Genomic DNA, 19,058 nt, shown 5'->3' on the forward strand with positions numbered 1-19,058 from the left:
TTAAAATATATTTATTTGTTTATCTTTTTTCCTTTTTCTGTTCTAAAAAATATGTTGCCTCCCACAAACACTTTTGACACCTACAAACCTTTTTGAATTAATAGGAGGAACACACGTCTCAAGAAAGCTGGAATGAAAGAGATGTAAAGGAAGGTGACAATACAAACAAACAAACAACAGGAATGAAGAAAATGAGTGTAGAATGAAGAAGAGAGTCAAGGATGCAAATGTCGAACCCGGTGCTATCAGGACAGCTACTTGACAGGCTGTAATGAGCAGAGGTAAATCTTTTATAAGGTTAACGCTCCTCTCTCTCTCCATCAGCTGTCATACAAGAGAGAATTTAGCGCAGGCGTGCAACCAAAATAACACTCTCCCTCCCTCATTAGAGCCGACTGAGGGTGGACGACAGGACAGGCAGCCACGGGGTGTGTGTGTGTGTGTGGTTGGGGAGGGGGTTGTAACTTGCAGAGGAAATTCAGACAGAGAGGAAAAATAGGATGGTGGAGGGGTGCATGGAAAGAGTTAAAAGGAAAAAAATAGCAGTATGGGATATCATTGTGTGTGAGAGATAGCTTATATGCACCGTACAACAATAATATTCATGTTTAACCATGTACATGTGTCATGCAAATAAATATATCTCCATGTTGTTGTGTTTATGCTTTTTTATGTTCCTATATTTGTGTGATACGAAAAAAAGGCGAAGTACCGATTGGATCCTAAAATGAAATATTAGAAGCAAAAATGTATATATATATATATATATATATAAATTTGCTAAAATCTTTAATTCTCAAGGCTTTTAAATTAATCTTTTTTACAACAGTCACTTCTGTGTAATATGATGGCTTAAATACTGTATACATTTGTTCCAATTTGATGTTTTACAACCAAATATCATTCTCAATAACCAATAATAGAACAACATTTAGAACAACATTAATTTGGCCAACAAAACAACAAAACTGTTATGAATGTATATTTCTATTTCAACACACTGTCAAATTAACGTCAATAAAAAGTGTCACAAACCTAAAGTTAATTTCTCCATTTCATTTCAAATCTGACCCAAGTTCAGGTCTGTAGCCATTTCATGAATTGTTTTGGCTGATTCATTAAAAAGAAGTCATTTTTCATATATCAGACATGAAGGATTGTGGTCTCACGCTGTGTTTGTTGTTGTGTGCAAGAAACAGCGACTCAAGATGATATCACATATGGACAAAACTTCCTCAACTGGGTTTAAATCATTTTTAAAATTATTTAATATTTTTGTTGCATTTGCGACAATTTTTACTCACAGTCCAGAGCCCTGTGTAAATAAATACCGTGGCTAATGCATATGTATTGTGGTGTTCCGTCAGTGCTTGTAAAGGTGTGTTTGGATGTGTGTAAGGGCCATCATTAGCTCAGCAGGAGTCTGATTCCTTCATAATTGGAAGCATTGGGGATTGTCAATAGAGAATTTTCATGCACCGCTGACAGGTAGAGCTGTCAGGCTGGTAGTCTGCTTGTCAACGCAAAAGACCAATAAAAACAAAGCACTTTTGATTTACTTGGTGCTTTTGCATTAAGGCTAGCAGAGGGACCAAAACTGAAGGGGTTAGTGTACATGTGAACAATCGTAAGGGCTTGAGGCAGATATTGTTACTTTCAGCATAGATTTTTCAGCAAGGTATCCTCATACTTCACGCTGTCACAACACACACACACACTCTCGCTCTCTCTCTCTCATGCATGTACACACACACAAACACAAACACACACACACACACACACACACACACACACACACACACACAGTACACTGATCCTGTCTATCCTTCCGGTGGGAGTCAGCTGAACCACTGAATGAAAAAAATTATATAATATAAAATGCATATAGTTGCCACAAATATAATTATGTATTACTTAAAAAACAAGTAGACTAATTAGGTGTGGAAGAAAAATTAGAAATATTAATTAGTAGGCACTAAGGGAATTTTCACCTGCTGGAAACGAGGCATTTTCCACATGGATGGGGCCTCGGGCAAGGGGCGACTCTTGCGGAGCATGGTTGTTCGTGTATCCTGTATACGTCCAAGCTGAGCCTGTGAAGGATTCAATAGACACTTACAGCTTAATCACTCTTCTCAGAAGCGGAGGTTAATATTAAAGTCATTCTGTGATATCTTCAACAGACCTTCTTATGCCGATGGGCCTGCAGGATTTTGTCCTTGGCCTGCTGCTCTTCCAGCCATTTTTGAGCATACTTATACTCCATGAGCTCTGAGATTGGGGTGGATGGTCTAAAATGGAACAAAACCGTTTTCTTAGGTTGCCCACATCTGAATATTAAGAATTCTGTGATTTACACTTGTTTTGGTAGATAAAAGCATAATCAAATTTGACAATAAAAGGATTGTTCACAAAATGAAAATTCTGTCATCATTTACTCACCTGTATGACTTTATTTCTTCTTGGGAACATAAAATATGATATTTTGAGGCCTAATGGAAGTCAGTGGTAACCAAAACTGTTTGGTTTCCAACATTCTTTAAAATATATTTTGTGTTCTGCAGAAGAAAGTAACTCATGCATGGCACGAGGTCATGGAATGACACAAGGGTAAGTAAAACATCACACAATTTTCACTTTTTGGGGTACTTAATTATCTGAGTCACGTACAGACCACAAATCTGACGAGATTAGCGCGGATGAAAGACGGTGACTGAATCTAAAACCTTCAGGTGGCATATAGGCTATATTTCTCATCATTTAACCAAAATTCCAACGCTATAAATTCACATTGGATCGCAGTCAGAAGTTATTACAAACACTCAATGGTGATTGATAGTAACGTTTAAGTAAAAGTGTTGTATTATTCTCATTAATTGTGTAGTTTGAAGCTAATTGTTGCTATAATATCTGTTACCCATATACAATTCTATTTCATTATGTATTTTATCAAAAGAGATCACAAAAGTTCATAAGAAAATACGTTTTCTAAAAAGATTTTTAATTCTAGTAATACAATTTATATCAGGATCAGAGGGATGTGGGTGGGCAAGCCATGTAATGTAAAATAATGCCACAACTTACACATCAGTGTTCAGATCATTTTTTCTCATGACAAAATCAATGTAATGGCAATACTTTTCCATATTCCAAGCTTGCCTGCAGCACTGGTGACTTCATGTGCCTGTGCAAGTCATCAAAATTACTGGATTGTTGGATTTCAAATCAGTAGGGGTTGAGGCATCAAAAGTAACTAAGTAACAAGCTGTTTTATGGATGGTAACTGTAATGTTATTACTGAAATCTTATTAAAAAATTAGTTACACTACTAGTTACTGCCCAACACTGGGACTGATAACCATATTCTGCTGCTGTTTATATAATAACGTTCAGTATGTTAGTAGACCAGTGATATATCAAACTCATAATCACCAGTATATGTACCCTATGCCGTTATGCATATTCTATCTGGGCATTGTGATCAATGGCTCAACATCCTAATGAGTTTAAATAGGCAGCTAAGGGAGCCTCCCAATTCAGTCATCCTAACACTGGATGAGGTTCTGGGTAGTGCAATGGAATGCCGAGCACTTCCCTTTCACTGGCATTTGATCTTGGACTGCCAGGTGTAAAGTTGTGAAAACAAACATTCTTATATCTCAAATAGATATCTCCAGATATATATCTCTTGTGTGCATGTGTGTGCTGTATTTATTGTGTGTATGGGGATGGTGACATGTTGTGCAAGGATCCTAGCACACCCTCATTAGGGCTGAACCGTGGCATTGGCAAACAGCATTTGATGGATAGAGTGCAGGGCCAAACAAGTCCCTGTGGACCCCTGATCTTACCTCTCATTGCTTCAGACCTCCTCCCTCCTGACTGGCTCTTGAAACATACTCTCACCTAGCACTTCTCACACTGGATGTATCAACATCAAGTGTGTGTGTGTGTGTGTGTGTGCGAAAGAGAGAAAGTCTGGACACAAAGCTGTGTTTTCAGTTAAATAATTCAGCTCCATTTCAACAGTATCAAGGCCCAAGAGGACGAGAACAAAAAAGAAAGCAGGCGGAAGGCAGAAGGAAGGAGTGAAGGGAGCTTGTGGTGCTGCGCACCGCTGTAATAATCTTACCTGTGCTCTCAGCAGAGTGCTCGTGTCATATCTCAGTGGGCACAGAGCTCTCTCCCTTCCTTCTCCCTCTTTCTCTCTGTTTCTTACAGATATACAATTCTGTACCTCTATCACTCTCCTGCTCTTGCCTTTTGCCTCATCCAGAAAAACAAAACACCCTAATCACTTTCTAAGTTGATCAACACCCACCCAACTCTGATTCCCAAGAATGGCGTACAGATCTGTAAATAGGTTTACATAGACCCATTTACAGATCTGCTCCCTCAATATATCCAGGCGAGTAAAAGCAACTAGATATTTTCCAGTTTACGGATTCAACTATACTGGGTTTGTGAGTTCCCAGCATGTATTGCAGCATTAATTAATTATGTTGTTATTGTTGTAGGATTATTGTTTTGCTGTCTTTTTTTTTTTTTTTTTTGATTCTCACCTGGAGATTTTTGTGTCAAATTCTGAAGTCTGTGTACAGCATTTTTGCTTGGTAAAGAATGTGACTACAAAATGCTAGATCAATAAGTTATTGTATAACTAAATGAACATTTGCTGAACAAGAAATCCGTGGTTGCCTCAATTAATTTATTGGCTGAATGACACATTTTGCATTTAGTAAATGAACAAATGCGAAATGACAAAAAGTAGTCTTAAGACAATAGTTGAGAGAACCAAAAAATCTAAATGCATCAATTTGCGTAACAATTCCTTTTTTACAGTACAGAACTGATTACTGGCTCATGAATATTAATTACAGAAATACTATTCACCCAGAAGTCCTAAATGATTTGCTGAAAGGCTGGTAAGTAGGTGCATTTATTCAATCTAATACCGATACAACCAATTGACAGATGCTTCTTCAGATGCTTATTTACATGGCTGGCTAGTTGCTATAATTTGCAGCCAAGCAAAACAAAATTCTTCAAATATAATGATTATTTTCAAAATAATTCCCCCAAAATTATTATTATTCATTTAAGAAATGTTATTGTTAAATATCTAAAATGTAATGGTGTATAATCCCTGCAATGCTACTGAATATGTTTATGAAAATTTTATTGACATTTTCTTACAGACAAAGCTTTGTGGCAGACTATAAAATTCTTCCTGTGCAGTGCCAAGTGTTTTTGAATGTTTTGATTCACTGCCTATATCTGATGTGAGGGTGTGTATATGTGGGTGGGAGATGTAAACAGACAGTGGGAAAGAGACAAAGCCGAGGCAGAGGGAAGTATCATTAAAATGCATATCAGTATGTAGAGATTTACAAACGGTTTCTTCCTCTTTATAAAAATTTATTAGTGAGTTTTTAAATAATGTAGTAACAGCCTTATTGATAGGAATATTAGTATTCTTATTTTCTTTGAAAGTGTAAATTATTGTTTTCACTAAAAATAATGATTTGCTTCCTTCTGATTCCTCTCAGCACAGCTTTGATTGAGATTAGACTGAGACTATAATGGTGAACACACCTATACACTCACCTGTTAGTAATTCCAAACGAAGCATCTGGTGGTATGCGAGCTGGGGCAGACCTGCGAAACCCCTCTCTGGTCAACGGCTGGCGCCGAATGTCGTGGGTGGCACGGTACTGGTGCAGCTCTTTAGCAGTAACCAAGCCTGACTTGACCCCTTCTCGGTTAAGGGCGATAAAATCCCTCTCAGCCTCCCTGTTTCTGGTAGACATAGTGTGAATGTGCCAGCTAGAGATAGCTAAATATGAAAGAGAGAGAGAAATCACAGCAGAAATATACTATGAAATCAAGGAAGACTTAATTCAGCACACAAAATTCCTTTGATGAGAAGGATTACAAGGCACTACAAGTTTTTCTAATCAGTATTTTCCTCTTGTTTTCCTTAAAAATATCAAAAGAAGATAAATTTACTTGAGAAGCAAAACTGCAGAAGATACAAAGACTTGCTTTCAGATGATACATCTGAAACTGAATGCAATGCGTAAAACAAGAAAAACAATTTGCCAACAGTGTTAGAAAAACTTAATTCAGGAAATATTCTCTGAAATCATACATCATTTTGCTTTTAAAGTAAATTTGTCTTGTTAAAAGATTATTATCACTTAAAATACTATTTTTCTTGCAATGTGGGAGCTTTGGACTCTGAGGATGCAATACACACTGGTTTTATAGGTCTAAATAAGTCATCATTTTTTTGTACCAAAAGACTTCTGGAGACTTCTTAGACAAATATCACTACATAATAATAATGTTAAAAGTTAAATTAACTTAAAATTACTTAAATTGGTAGCAAAAATTGTTGTTGTTTTTTTCAAATAAATGACATATACTTCTACCTTGTTCTGAACGCTTAACTTAGAAATATTAGCAGTATTGAAACTAATAGATACAGCCATAGACAGATCAGCAGTTTGAGGCAGAGACAACGCAAAACTGTTCAATGTCTTTGGTGACTGGCAGCTTTCCATTATGACACCAGGTAAATAAAAGTAGGCATGGGCTCCAGCAAGGCTCTGGCTGACATGTTCAGAACCAAGTAGAGATCCGTTTTGGGTGTTTTCTGCAATAATAGTTACATAAGGATTTGTGATGAGTAAGCTTAGATGAGCATGAGAAGGTAACCTCAGCCTAGAACTGTATCATAGGTTATGGGACTGTATAAGGGCTTGACACTTGCAGTCACTGCCTGTCGTCCATTGAAGTGCATAATTAAAGTGTGAGATGGGGAGCCAGTGCAGAAGCCACGCACAGTTTAGTATGCTAACAGGAGCGCACTGACAGCACAGGCTAAGTGCCTGAGGGGACACTTACTCAAGAAAACGCATTGTGACATCATCCTGTGACAAGCGTTGAGGGGGAACGGGAGTGGTGTCTCATAAACAAAAGGCTTTGAGTTAGTGTAGATGGAGCTTTATAATGACTGAATCATAATGATGAGATTTCAAATGTAAAGCCAAGAGTGGTACAGTTTTAAAGGCAAATATAGTGTCTATTTTACAAAATTGTTTTGTCACTTACCCTCTGGCACTCCTCCATCCTGAACTGTGGTCGCTGTCCCAAAAACAAAGTCAGGTCCCGGATAGGACAACCCTCTCGACTTGGTCTTTCCAAGAGCTGGCTATTGAGAAAACACAATAATGAGATAAAAAAAAAAAAACATAAGTACACTATTTCATTAAATATTTGTATTTATTACATTTTTAAAATAAATTAAAATAAAAAAAATCTTTCCCCAGGCTTTACCTCTTGACCAGTAAAAATATCTTCAAGTTTTCCCCACTTGTGCAATATAAAAAAAATCTCTCTCTCTCTTTATCATGCAGATGTAGACGGACTTAAATAAATGAAAATTTCATTTTTTTTTTATTTTAAGTACATTTTAATAACTATTTAATATGTATATATTTATAAATAATATTTTTTTAGTAATTGTTTTTATGTAAATATTTATCTAATTTTCTCTCCAAATGCCGTTTTATGTCTATTTTCTGACAGAACAATAGCTCTTGTTTTTCAAAACCTTTTTTTCTGAACCTGTAAACTGTCAATCAAACTGTCAATCATCCTCAATTACATCACAACAGTAAAGGCGCTGTTAAACTGATGCATTTAACGGCGCAAGACAATGCATGCATCACAATGTCAAAGTTTTACGGACCTCTAGAGTGGCGGCTGATTTCTTGATTGACAGGCAGTTTTCCGACCTACACCTTCAAACCCTGGCACACAAAAGCATCTGATTGTGTCTATTAATAAAATCATAATTATGCACAAACTTATTACCATCAAAAAATGCCGCAAAAAAAGAAGCCCAAATGACTGTGGTGTCTGGCAGCACAGTAAAACGAATTCCCATGAACGTTGATGTGAGTGATCTTGATGGCTGATTTCTTCAGTCAGGACTCAGTCTGAATCACTAGCACAATATAGTCCAGTCAGTTTATGTAGAGTATGATTTATGTCTCCAGAGTCATAACTGTAAGATGATTGACAGCTAAAAAGTTGAAAAAGGAAACACTTATCCTACCATGCACTGTAAAAAATGACCGTGAATTTAACGGTAAAAGACTGTAAAAATGCTACAGTAAAAACCTGTTAAATGGTTAACGGTAAATTCCCCTACTATATATGGTGAAAAACTGTATTGGACATAGCAACCACAGCTGCCAGTTTTTTACCGTAAATTTTACTGAATTTTTTTTACAGTGTGTGTGTCTAGGGGGGTTGTTTTGGAGGGGGTATTTACCCCCATCATCATCTACTCAGAGAGAAGCTCTCATGGGGCAAAAGAAAAGCCCACTATTTTTCTCTGAGCTCTGTTAAACAGCTCAAAGCCTTGTTTTAAGAGCAGCTTAGCTGCGAAAAGGTGGAAAATTGAGAATCAAACCACGGCAAAGGTGACAACCGGATGTATCAAAAGTGATCTGTGGAATATGGTGCCTGAGCACTCCAGAAGCACAAATCTTTGATCTTTGATGGAACATGAGGGAGGTGTGCTCATGTGTCAGTCACAGAGTTACATTCATGTCGGCGGTTCTCCTCACGCTGCCGTATGCAATTTTTGGAGGGAGAAAAGAATCAACGCAGTGAGCCTGTTGTCATCTCTGGAGATCTCTGCGTGTTTGCTGTGCTCTAAAGACTTAATTCTTGGTTAAAAACCCTTAATCCTTCATTATTCTGAGCTTCGAATAGTCTACATTGAAAAATGGATTTGAAAGATATTTGTCACTGGACTCCCACCAATCATTCTGAGCAAGTAAAGCCCTCCAAAAACCAAACACGACTGCCAAACTTGGCTCTTTTTTATGACGATTTCCTAAGCACGGCCAAATTGAGATAACCTAAATCTTTCTTGGCCTTTTTAACTCACAGACACCCAACCTAGTTAACATGTCTGCTGAAACGTTTCAAACGCTTCTTAAAAGCGCCAATCTTTTGAGCAAGTGCCACCAGGCTTCTCGGCCAGCCCTTTAATCCCCTTCGCAATTTTAATCTGCAGATTGTTTTGAGGAGATCACTTAGAGATGCCTGACGGAACGTGTTGACCGCTGGCGTAAAACGGCTAATCAGACCCCTCAAAACATTATTGGGCCTTTCATCCGCAATAAAAGGGCTGAAAGAGAAGAGGACAACAGAAAAGGCAAGTCGGGCGGAGGATTATGTTAAGCAAAAGCTCCTTTTATATCGTCATTTACTGGTGATCTGTCTCTGTAGTGTTTTCATTAACTAGGCATGGACCTGCTGAATGAGCCAGAGGCCGGCATGAGAATAGGGCCGCTTCAGGAGAGGCTACACGAGGGTCAGCAGGAGCAGATTATTCGCACAGGCTAAAGGAGACCTTAATCATCTCTTACTAAGGAGACCCCTTCAGTCTATTCATTTCCCCGTGCTTTAATTTCACCATCCTTTTGTGTTCTCTTGCTCATGTGTGCTTTTAGGATTTGGCTTGAGCTGCTGAGATTAGTTTAGCGCTGACCCTGTGAGTCCATCACTGCACTTTTCAGTCCCATCGCCGGTCCTGTTTGAACACTTGCACTTGAAGTTTTTTTTCTCAGATGTTGCGAATACCATGTGGTATTTTTCTTTTTTTCCCTTGATCTCACCCAGACATCGTTCCCGACAGCCTTGCTACTAGATTTACACACATTTCGGAGAGGAAGCTTCTGGATGAAACTGGTCTGCTCCTCCTGTCCAAGGCCTAGTAACGTTAGGTTTATTCGTTCCCTGTGGAACCGGTTTAATCTTATCAGGCAGCGGCATGGAGAACTGCGAGCCAGGCCTGATCATCTCATCTCATCAGCGCTGACAGTTTCTCCGTCAGACTTACAAATAAAAGTGCCCATGATGATGATTAGAGGATAACGGCAGTAATGCTCACCGAACTGTCTCCACTAATTATTATCCCGCTCTTCCAACTCAGTTATTACAGGACAGCAGGCACATTGGCTTAAAATTAATCTCTTCATCTCAACTAAACTAAATAGAGGGAATGAATGGCGGAGAGAAAGTGGAAGTGGGGAAGCACAAAAAAGAATCTGTATCTTTGTCACAGTGTGATCTGATACAATTCATGGAGAGAGAATTCAAATATAATCACTGTTATAAAGAAGCAGAAAGGAACACATGCTCTATACTCATAATTTCGACCTTACTGCTGTAAGGCAATCCAGAAAATGCCAACATGTTTAAGTCAGCGAAAAATACATTTATTAATAAGGATTAGGTCAAAAATGCTGAGAGGAGAGAAAGTGGAATCATAACCCTAACTTTCTCATCAGATCACAGCTTTTCTCTTCTCTAGCTAAATCCGTCAACTCTAAATTAATATCAGCCCACTTCTAAAATCCCCAGAATGTCAATGCGCGCATATGTGCAATGCAAACAAACAAGCACATTCATCTCATCTCCTCTATAGTCTGGCTGGTTATTAAGATGCTAACTCTCTTTATGTGTGGCAAATCCTGAAGCTTTGGGTATAATTGATGAGGCATTTCCATAAAGAGGGCCAGCTAATTGGGAGCATGTGTCTGGGCAAGCTTGTGCTACCCTTCTTCAATACAGATGAGTGTTAGCCTACTGCTTTAGATGTATGTATGCTTGAGTATGTATGTGTGGGTGTATTTAATAAAAACGGTCCACAACTTGGATCACAAACTGTGTTTAAACCATGTTAATAAATGGTACAGAAAGTAGGCATGTTCAAGGGTGCAAGCTGTTTTTAACCTGGACTGAATTTGTACAATAACATTATTAATTTGGGACAATAACATTACTTTTTTCTGTGTCTATTAATTAATTAAAACACATGAAAAATGCACCATAGTTCAAAAGTTAGCTATCAGTAAGATGTGAGAGAAATGAATACCTTTATTCGGCATGGATGCATTAAATTAATGGAAAAGACATTAATAATGTTAAAAAGATTTCTATTTCAAATAAATGCTGTTCTTTTCAACTTTCCATTCATTAAAGAATCTATAAACAAAAAATTTAAGCAGCTGTTCTCAACATGTTTCTTGAGCACCAAATCTGCCTACTAAAAATTAAGTTTTATGATGACAGTGATAAAATACTATTATAATTTTTATTTTAAATTGCAATGATATTTCACAGCTGATAGTGGCCCCTCAGACTACATAAATAGTTAGCACTACAGCTGAACACGGACAAGAATGATATATGTGCTTCTATTCTCTTAATCCATAAATGAACGCATACGGCCCTTGTTATGACAGACTACATATGCCAAAGGTCTCTTTACTTATCTCATTTACATTTATCTATTATGCAAGCAGTTTACAGTTATGTATTGGGTTCATGCTTATATATATCTGTCTCTCTGTGCTTGTGTCTACAGCAATCCCAGCTGGATCCCATTAATAATAAGGCCCTGTGTTGCCACAGAGACCGTGTGGAAGCTAAAGCACCTTGCAGAAGTGGTAGTGAGGCACTGTATGCATGGGCCTAACTGTAGATGCCTATGTAAAACGGAGGTGGGTGAAGGTCAAGGTCGGGGCCAGTTCTTTTGCAATTCAAATCAATTCCACAAGCCAATTAAAGTCACCAGGCAACTGTATGAAATTTTAGCTTCATTTGCCAAGTCTTAAACTCTGATATTGCTTTTTAAAGCACCCAGAGACTTCAAAAGGTATATCTTTTTTATTTTCACTTACTTAAGTTTAATTCAGGCAAAAAACGCTTTAGGCCAGACCACATATACATAATAAATTTGCGCTGCAGGCAAGTATCGGCTACAGTAGAGATTTGCTTAAGAATGAACCGCAGATTGCCGCGTGTCTAACATTAGCTACACAGGCGAATGGTAATGAGTGGGAAGAGGGGACTGTGAATGGGGCCCAGCCAGCCTGCTGCACAGCAGGGTTCTCTCAGACACCAGAGAACAACAAAAGCCCCAAATCTGCTCCCCTGATCTCTAATTTACTGGTCATCAGGGAATACAGGCATGAAAACAGGATTTATTGGCCATGCCTCATCAAAAAGGAATTAACAAGAGGAGAGGAAAGGAGAGGAGAGGCCTTTTTGTACTTTTCTTACTATCAACTTTTTGGTCAGAAACAGAGAAAACCGCACGTTGAGTGCTCGCTTCAAGATGCAGACTAATTCATCTCCTTTTCACTTTGAGGCCCATTAGCACATTACTAAGATATATGTCCCTTTTCCCCATGGGACAGCCATACATCAGCCCTACATAAGCAGAGAAAACTTCAGCAATGATGAACTGCTGTGTAGGCCGACAAGAGACGCGCTCAGCACAAGGGACTTGCTGCAGTTGGCCTATTTCTTAATGAATATGAGCCTTTTACGGGTCTCCCTTTACATTGCAAGCGAGCAAAGACAGATTCCGCTGATTGAAGAAGGTTGAACATTCGAACCTACAGCTCTCAAAACTAGACGCGCGATAGGGAAGAAATAGAGCAACATCAGGCAACGCCACAAGAACAAAAGCTTAAATCCTCACAGATGACTCTGTCATTGTTCCAGCGCATTGCCAAAACCTGTAGCTATGACTGCTCACAATGAAAAAGAATGAGAAATCCTTGATCTCGTGGGACTATGGGAACATGCACGCAGTTCATTATCATAGTCATTTAAATACAGTAATCCTATTTTCTGCATCAGTCAAAAGGGGCATATCAAATAACCCTAGAGAACATTAGAAAGAAAGGAGGGGCGAGAGCAAGCAAAGGTCTAACGGAGGCATCTTTTCCCACCAGGGATGGACAGGATGATTGGATGAGTGTTAAAAGAGAGAAAGGCCATGGGAGCGAAGGAAAAAGAGAAACATTGAGGATTGTGCAGGTTCATTTCATTCTTCCTTCTGCTCCAATGGAAGACTTGATGAAGTTGAAATGAAGCAGAATTAGATGAAAGATACGCCGGAAGTACTTAGTTAAATATTCAAGACTTGTGCTGGGTTTCACAAAGAGGATTAACTAGAGGAGAAGGCAGAGAAAAAAAATGTGATCGGCACCAAACACCGTTCCTCAAATCTCAGTACCACACTCTCTTAAAAATAAAAGTTATTTGTTGCAATCTGCGGTTCTAAGAAGAACCCTTAACATCTATGGAACCTTTCAACTGCACTAAAAGTTCTTTGTAGTAGAAAAACAAAGGAAAAATGATTCACCGAAAGTTCTCCTATGGCATCATTGTGAAAACACCCTTTTGGAACCTTTACAGTTTGATGCTATTAATGTGCACAATTCCTTTATTCAAACATTAAGAAGAAATAACAATTTGCTGGTTACAAAAACATATTAATTGGAACATTGAATCCCATGGAGACAATATAATCTTTTTCACAGTTTTTTTTTTTTTTTTAATGAATTAATAAAAAAAAACACATTAAAGTTTAATAATCAATACACGTATTTAACAAAAAGGCGAGAATTCACAGACCATCAACAGTCTTCTGAGCATAACTTAATGTGTTTACGACAAAGTATGAACTTTTCAAAATAAACGGACTAAACCAGGGTGGGTTGCAAATTCTGGGTGTGTATCTTTAAAAAAACAAACTCTTGATTTAGCCTACGCTGTAGCCTATTAATATTAGTGTTACGTGACTTGAACGATGTGTGAGAAAGCAGACATGCGAAATGTGTCGTCCTGCTGTTTGGTATTCCAGGAGCAGTGCTGAGAAACGCTGGACTAGATCACACAAGCATCAGTCATGGGCAGATTTATTTAGAGACTAACTCTGCCACCTAGTGCTCATTTTAGTTATGACGTTATTTTGTTGTGCTTTTCCAAACAAAAAGGTGGACATTTCACCATTTGTTTGTGAAACACAGCAGGAATGTATACATTAAGACTAATTATTTGTTTGTTTATTATATATGCGAGTCGAGAATAAAGCATTCATACATGGTGCTATACAGATAAATACGTAAAAAAAGTTAACTTTCCTAGTACTAGTCAAAGCCATCATTATTAATATCAGTCCTGACCTTAATTAATAGAGGACGATGCAGCATGGACTCTCTCACCACACCCACACGAGGACTTTCCATTTCTGACTCCTTGAATCCCTAGTGTAAAATAAATGTATTATAGATGATTATACGATATGATGATTTGAAAAAGTCTAAACAGTTACTACATGTCGATTACACACTGTCGAAAACAATATCGTGGAAGAATTAGCTACCAACTATGACATTTTTTGGAAGAATTAGCTACCAACTATGACATTTTTGGCATATTTTAGAGTTGTTGTTGTTGTTGTTTTTTTACAGATTATTTCCAACCTGTAGGGCGAGACGACAGCTTGAAAAGCACGGTTCCCGGGTGCTTTTTGTGGATAAACAAATCTTGGTGAATCTTGATGTGGTAACTGCAGTTCAAAAGCACTAAATACACAAATATGTTTCAGTGATTTCACAGGCCGTGCCAAACCTTGTTTCTGGTTGTCTTGTGTTGTCATGGAGATGGGACGCTTCCGTAAGCACGAGTATCGCTAATCGATGTTACTATTGATGCTTATGATTATTTTGAAATTGATTAATTTAATGCTTAACGTTATAGTAAGATATACTGTATTTCAAAAAAAAATCATATGTACAACATTTCAAAGTGTGTTGACAGGTCATGGTCGTCACTCCAGCACGATAGAGGGAAGCATTGTACAACAGATGCAAAGACTGAGAGACGAGATGCAACAGAAGAGAAAGAGCACAGAATAAACTAAAATAGGAACTTCTGTATTTTAATTGTTATTAGTAGGTTAACAGTGTATAAAATGTACGTATTGCCCCAGCCTCAGCGACTGATGTGTTTTACCCAGTTTTTTTGTTTTGTTCAATCAACGCAAATATAGGGTAGCCTATAATGTCGTACAGTTTAAAGCATGTAAAACAAAATATCCCCCCCCCAAAAAAAAACATAAAATTAATATATATATAATAAAAAAATAGCAGGATAAAAGGTACCATATACGTGCCATATAACATAATATAACAAAAGTTTAGAATTGTTATTGCATTTATAAACTTAAGCTGGCGATGAGACAGCAGCAACTGTAGGAGCTCCCTGGACACCTGATAAGCCAAGAGATAATTTTATGCTCTTATATTAGAAAGGCTTTCGAAATATATTTTAAGATCATTGTTACAAAAGGTAATATATGATGGTTTCTTTTGAATTATTTTTGACTTATGAATATAAAACTTTGCTAAATAACATTAATAATGTAAATCTGTTCATCAGAAAAACATGGGTTTTGAAAACAAAGTAAAATATCATGAGGTTTGTTTTTTTTATTGTTCTGATTTTAAATAAACCAAATAGTTACTGTAGGCCTTTATAGGCTTATATGTATAGGCTTATATGAATGTGGGCTATGGCCATTTTTACTTAAATATAGGCTTACTTATTTATTTACTTAAATATATTTACTTAAATATACTTAAATATTTACTCTGAATAACGAAGGCACATTATTTCACCCATATTTTGACATGCTATTTTTCACAAACGTTATACAATTAATATAAAATCACTTTTGTAAATTTCATTTGATGCGGACACCAACATAGGTTATTGATGGGTATTGGGTTATTGACTTAGTAAGTTAATAGCACACATTAGCCATTTGGAATAAAATCAAAGAGTAGCTAAACCTAAGCTATTATGTTTGTTAATTTTTTTTTCCAATAGGTGTAGTTTACTTATAACCTGCATTGTGAATACAAAACTCTAGTTAGTGTTTTGTATTTACAAGGTAGTTTCCCAACCACATTACTGGAGGCGCCCCAACACTGCATGTTTTCCATGTCTCCATAATCAAACACATCTGATTCAGATCATCATTACATGTGCTTATTGTACGAGAAGTTGACTATTTTTAAGAAACAAGCAATGGAAAATTTGAGGCGGCGAAGACACTTAAACCTAAACTTTGTTCACCTCCATTGCATGTAAAAAGTATACCCGAACCTCTCATTTCTAGTGTAAAGCGACCTCTGCTGGTGGAAATCTTAACACTGACAAGCGCAATTTCTAAAATCTGACGCGTCATCATTTGCACGATCTACAGCTGCCTAAATTCCCACAGATGACCAAATATAGCCCACCTAGTCCTATGGGGTCTTTTAGAAGTTAGGCCTACCACATCATTAATGATGTCTAAAATCAGTTTACATTTATAGCAACAAGCTCAGTCTGTATAAGCAATGTAAAGGGTGCCCACTTATTTTAATAAAAGGGAAAATATATAACAAGACATTCAAGATTAGTCAGAGACAGGGTTGTCGCTGTAAGGAGAGTTGACACTCGTGCATGCAGGACCTGGCGGCTGCAGTCTATGCTCGAGCTGCGGCTTCCTCAGCACCAGCATCAGCATCTCCATCGACTCGCATCTTTTGTGGAACTAGAGTACCGTGACGTGCAGAAGAGGAAACGGCCGAATATATCGGCTTGAAGGTAACACAAACATTGTCCTTTAGCTATATCGCAGTCTGTATTTGCATGTGTTTTCAGAGGCCAAAGCGTTTGTTTCAGTAAGAGAAAATGTGAATTCAATGAGCTGCACTATCCTTGAACAGATATGGGATGGGTCGGTCTGCGGTATGCGGTAATTTAGTGCCCGACGGAATTTGTTAGGCTACTTGTATACCCCTGTTTTGAATAGAGCTAGTCTGTTTGAAATGTGTATGAGTGAGATGTCAGATACTGAGGTATCAGGCTGTCACCTATAAAATGGTGGGCCACATAATGACCTTCCCAGGTTCTATATTTAATGTCTCGGTGCTCGTGCGTTTTTTTTGTGTAGGCCTGCGTCCAACATGTTTAACATTTTTCTCTACAGCTGTTTAAAGAAGGAAATTTGGACCCTGTACAGAAGAGGCAATGAAGTCTTATCCTTCACTAGCAGCTTGTTTTTTGTTATGTAAGTAACATGTCCTTTAACATTTTAATTATAAAGAGAAAATTAAGTAATGAATGCAATAAATGCAGGTGAAAGGACAATTCTTCGTCCTACTTAAAATAACATTAATGCAGAAAGTTCCCTGTTTATTTATATGTTGTGAGGGCTACTGTGTTATTTGGTAACTGAAATGTTAAACATTGGCCAACCTATGCTTCATTATAAAACAATTCTTTAGTTATTATGAGCTCATTTTAATTGAATTTAACTACAAGGAATATTATTTAAAAACCTTTTGACACACTGCAGGGCTATTTATATTGAAGTAAATTCCTAATTTCTCATTTAAAGTCAGCATGGAGTGAAAATTCACCCTGTTTTCTAAATGCATGTTATTGATCTTATTTTTTTATTTATCTTTTTTTTGTACTTCATTATTTTAATTTATAATAGCATAACTCAATCTTTATATGGTACTAAATAATATTAATGGAATAGTTATGATCCAATTATTACCTGTTACCACTTTTTGAGAATAGAACTTAAGCTGTCGTACATTTTGAATGCTTTGGAGCACAGACTTAAAGGGATACTCCACCCCAAAATGAAAATTTTGTCATTAATCACTTACCCCCATGTCGTTCCAAACCCCTAAAAGCTTTGTTCATCTTCGGAACACAATTCGCTCTTCTGTGTCAGCCGCGCTGAACAGATGCGGTGTTTTCGTTCAAATCAAAGCGTAAATACACGTAGAAAACGTATCCTTGTGTCGCGACTGACACAGAATAGCGTACGCTGCTTGCGTTCAGTGGTTATTCTCCAAAATGGTGCTACGGTGATGCGGAGAGACACAGAGGAGACGAATTGTTGAATAAAGTCGTTATATTTGTTTTCTTCGCGTACAAAAAGTATTCTCGTCACTTTATAACGTTACGGTTGAACCACTGATGGCAGATGGACTATTCTGACGATGTCTTTCATACTTTTCTGGACCTTGACAGTGTAATTTACTTGGCAGTCAATCGGACAGTCACAAGCCTCCCGGTTTTCATCCAAAATATCTTAAATTGTGTTCCGAAGACGAACTAAGCTTTTAGGGGTTTGGAACGACATGGGGGTAAGTGACTAATGACAAAATTTTCATTTTGGGGTGGAGTATCCCTTTAAGTTTGGTCTCTTGGCAGATTTTTGCTGAAGTGAAAACATTTAAAAAGTGAAACAAAAAAGTTTTAGAAGTTCAAGTTGCACAAAAATACTATTTTAAATTTTTATATAAAATATTTATTTCCAACACGTTTTATTCTAAAACGGCAAGAGAATCAAAGCCATGATCTAAACAAGTTGTGTTCCAAATTTGAGGCTGATATCTCAAAATTTCAGTAAGATTTTGTTTGGATGCAATAACAAAAGTTTCCACTAGATAAAATTCACTCCCCACATTCATTTCCAATGTGGCCATTTTTGACCGCAAACAATACAAGCGTGTTTTTCTTCTTCTTTCTTTTCGAATCATGCCCATCGTTTTTTGTGTGTGTGTTCACATAGCAAGTGCCAAAACCTTTACCAAGTTTTGTACCATTCTGCTGATGTAAAAAAATAAAACAAAAACAAAACGGGATTTTTTTTTTAAATGACCGAACAACAGAAGAGTGTTAAAGCATGTTTTCATATCATGTGTCAAAATTAAATCAAAAGTACTATTATGCAGTATTGTCGTCATGATTTTATTTTCTCACAATGGAAACACACAAATAACACTATAGCACCCGTAAGAACAACCAATGTGCAGCAGGAAGTAGAGACAGCTGATCTAAACATCACAAGGTTAGAGAGTACAGTACAGTACTGGCCACGAATCAAGTCCAATTCCCTTCCTCACATCTGCTTCTCAAAAATAGTTTCTATTTATTCTATTCTATTTAGTCTTTTTAAAGCATGCATAAGACTACGTTGATGTCAACTGTTCTGAGTTGTGCTCATAACACTTCTTCAGGTCTGTTTATAGTAAAAATGCTTTTATAATAGGCTACATATCAGAAATATATGTAGAGAGGCACATAATTATTCTATA

The 19,058-nt window shown here is 37.3% G+C and overlaps 1 protein-coding gene across 1 annotated transcript; it reads right to left on the minus strand.

The window, feature by feature from the left end:
* Positions 1-1,412: 1,412 nt before the first annotated feature.
* LOC107681220 (uncharacterized protein C9orf171 homolog) lies at positions 1,413-14,612 on the minus strand. The gene is made up of 7 exons (XM_016477433.1): positions 14,370-14,612; positions 14,070-14,150; positions 7,117-7,216; positions 5,608-5,836; positions 2,186-2,291; positions 1,992-2,093; positions 1,413-1,430 (listed from the first exon to the last, which is right to left on the minus strand). Exons 2-7 carry the CDS (start codon positions 14,130-14,132, stop codon positions 1,413-1,415), a joined length of 618 nt encoding a protein of 205 aa, XP_016332919.1. The 5' UTR covers positions 14,133-14,150; positions 14,370-14,612.
* Positions 14,613-19,058: the final 4,446 nt, after the last annotated feature.

Source organism: Sinocyclocheilus anshuiensis, unplaced genomic scaffold (assembly GCF_001515605.1).
Source record: "Sinocyclocheilus anshuiensis isolate Anshui unplaced genomic scaffold, SAMN03320099.WGS_v1.1 scaffold1495, whole genome shotgun sequence".
Classification (NCBI taxonomy): Eukaryota; Metazoa; Chordata; class Actinopteri; order Cypriniformes; family Cyprinidae; genus Sinocyclocheilus; species Sinocyclocheilus anshuiensis.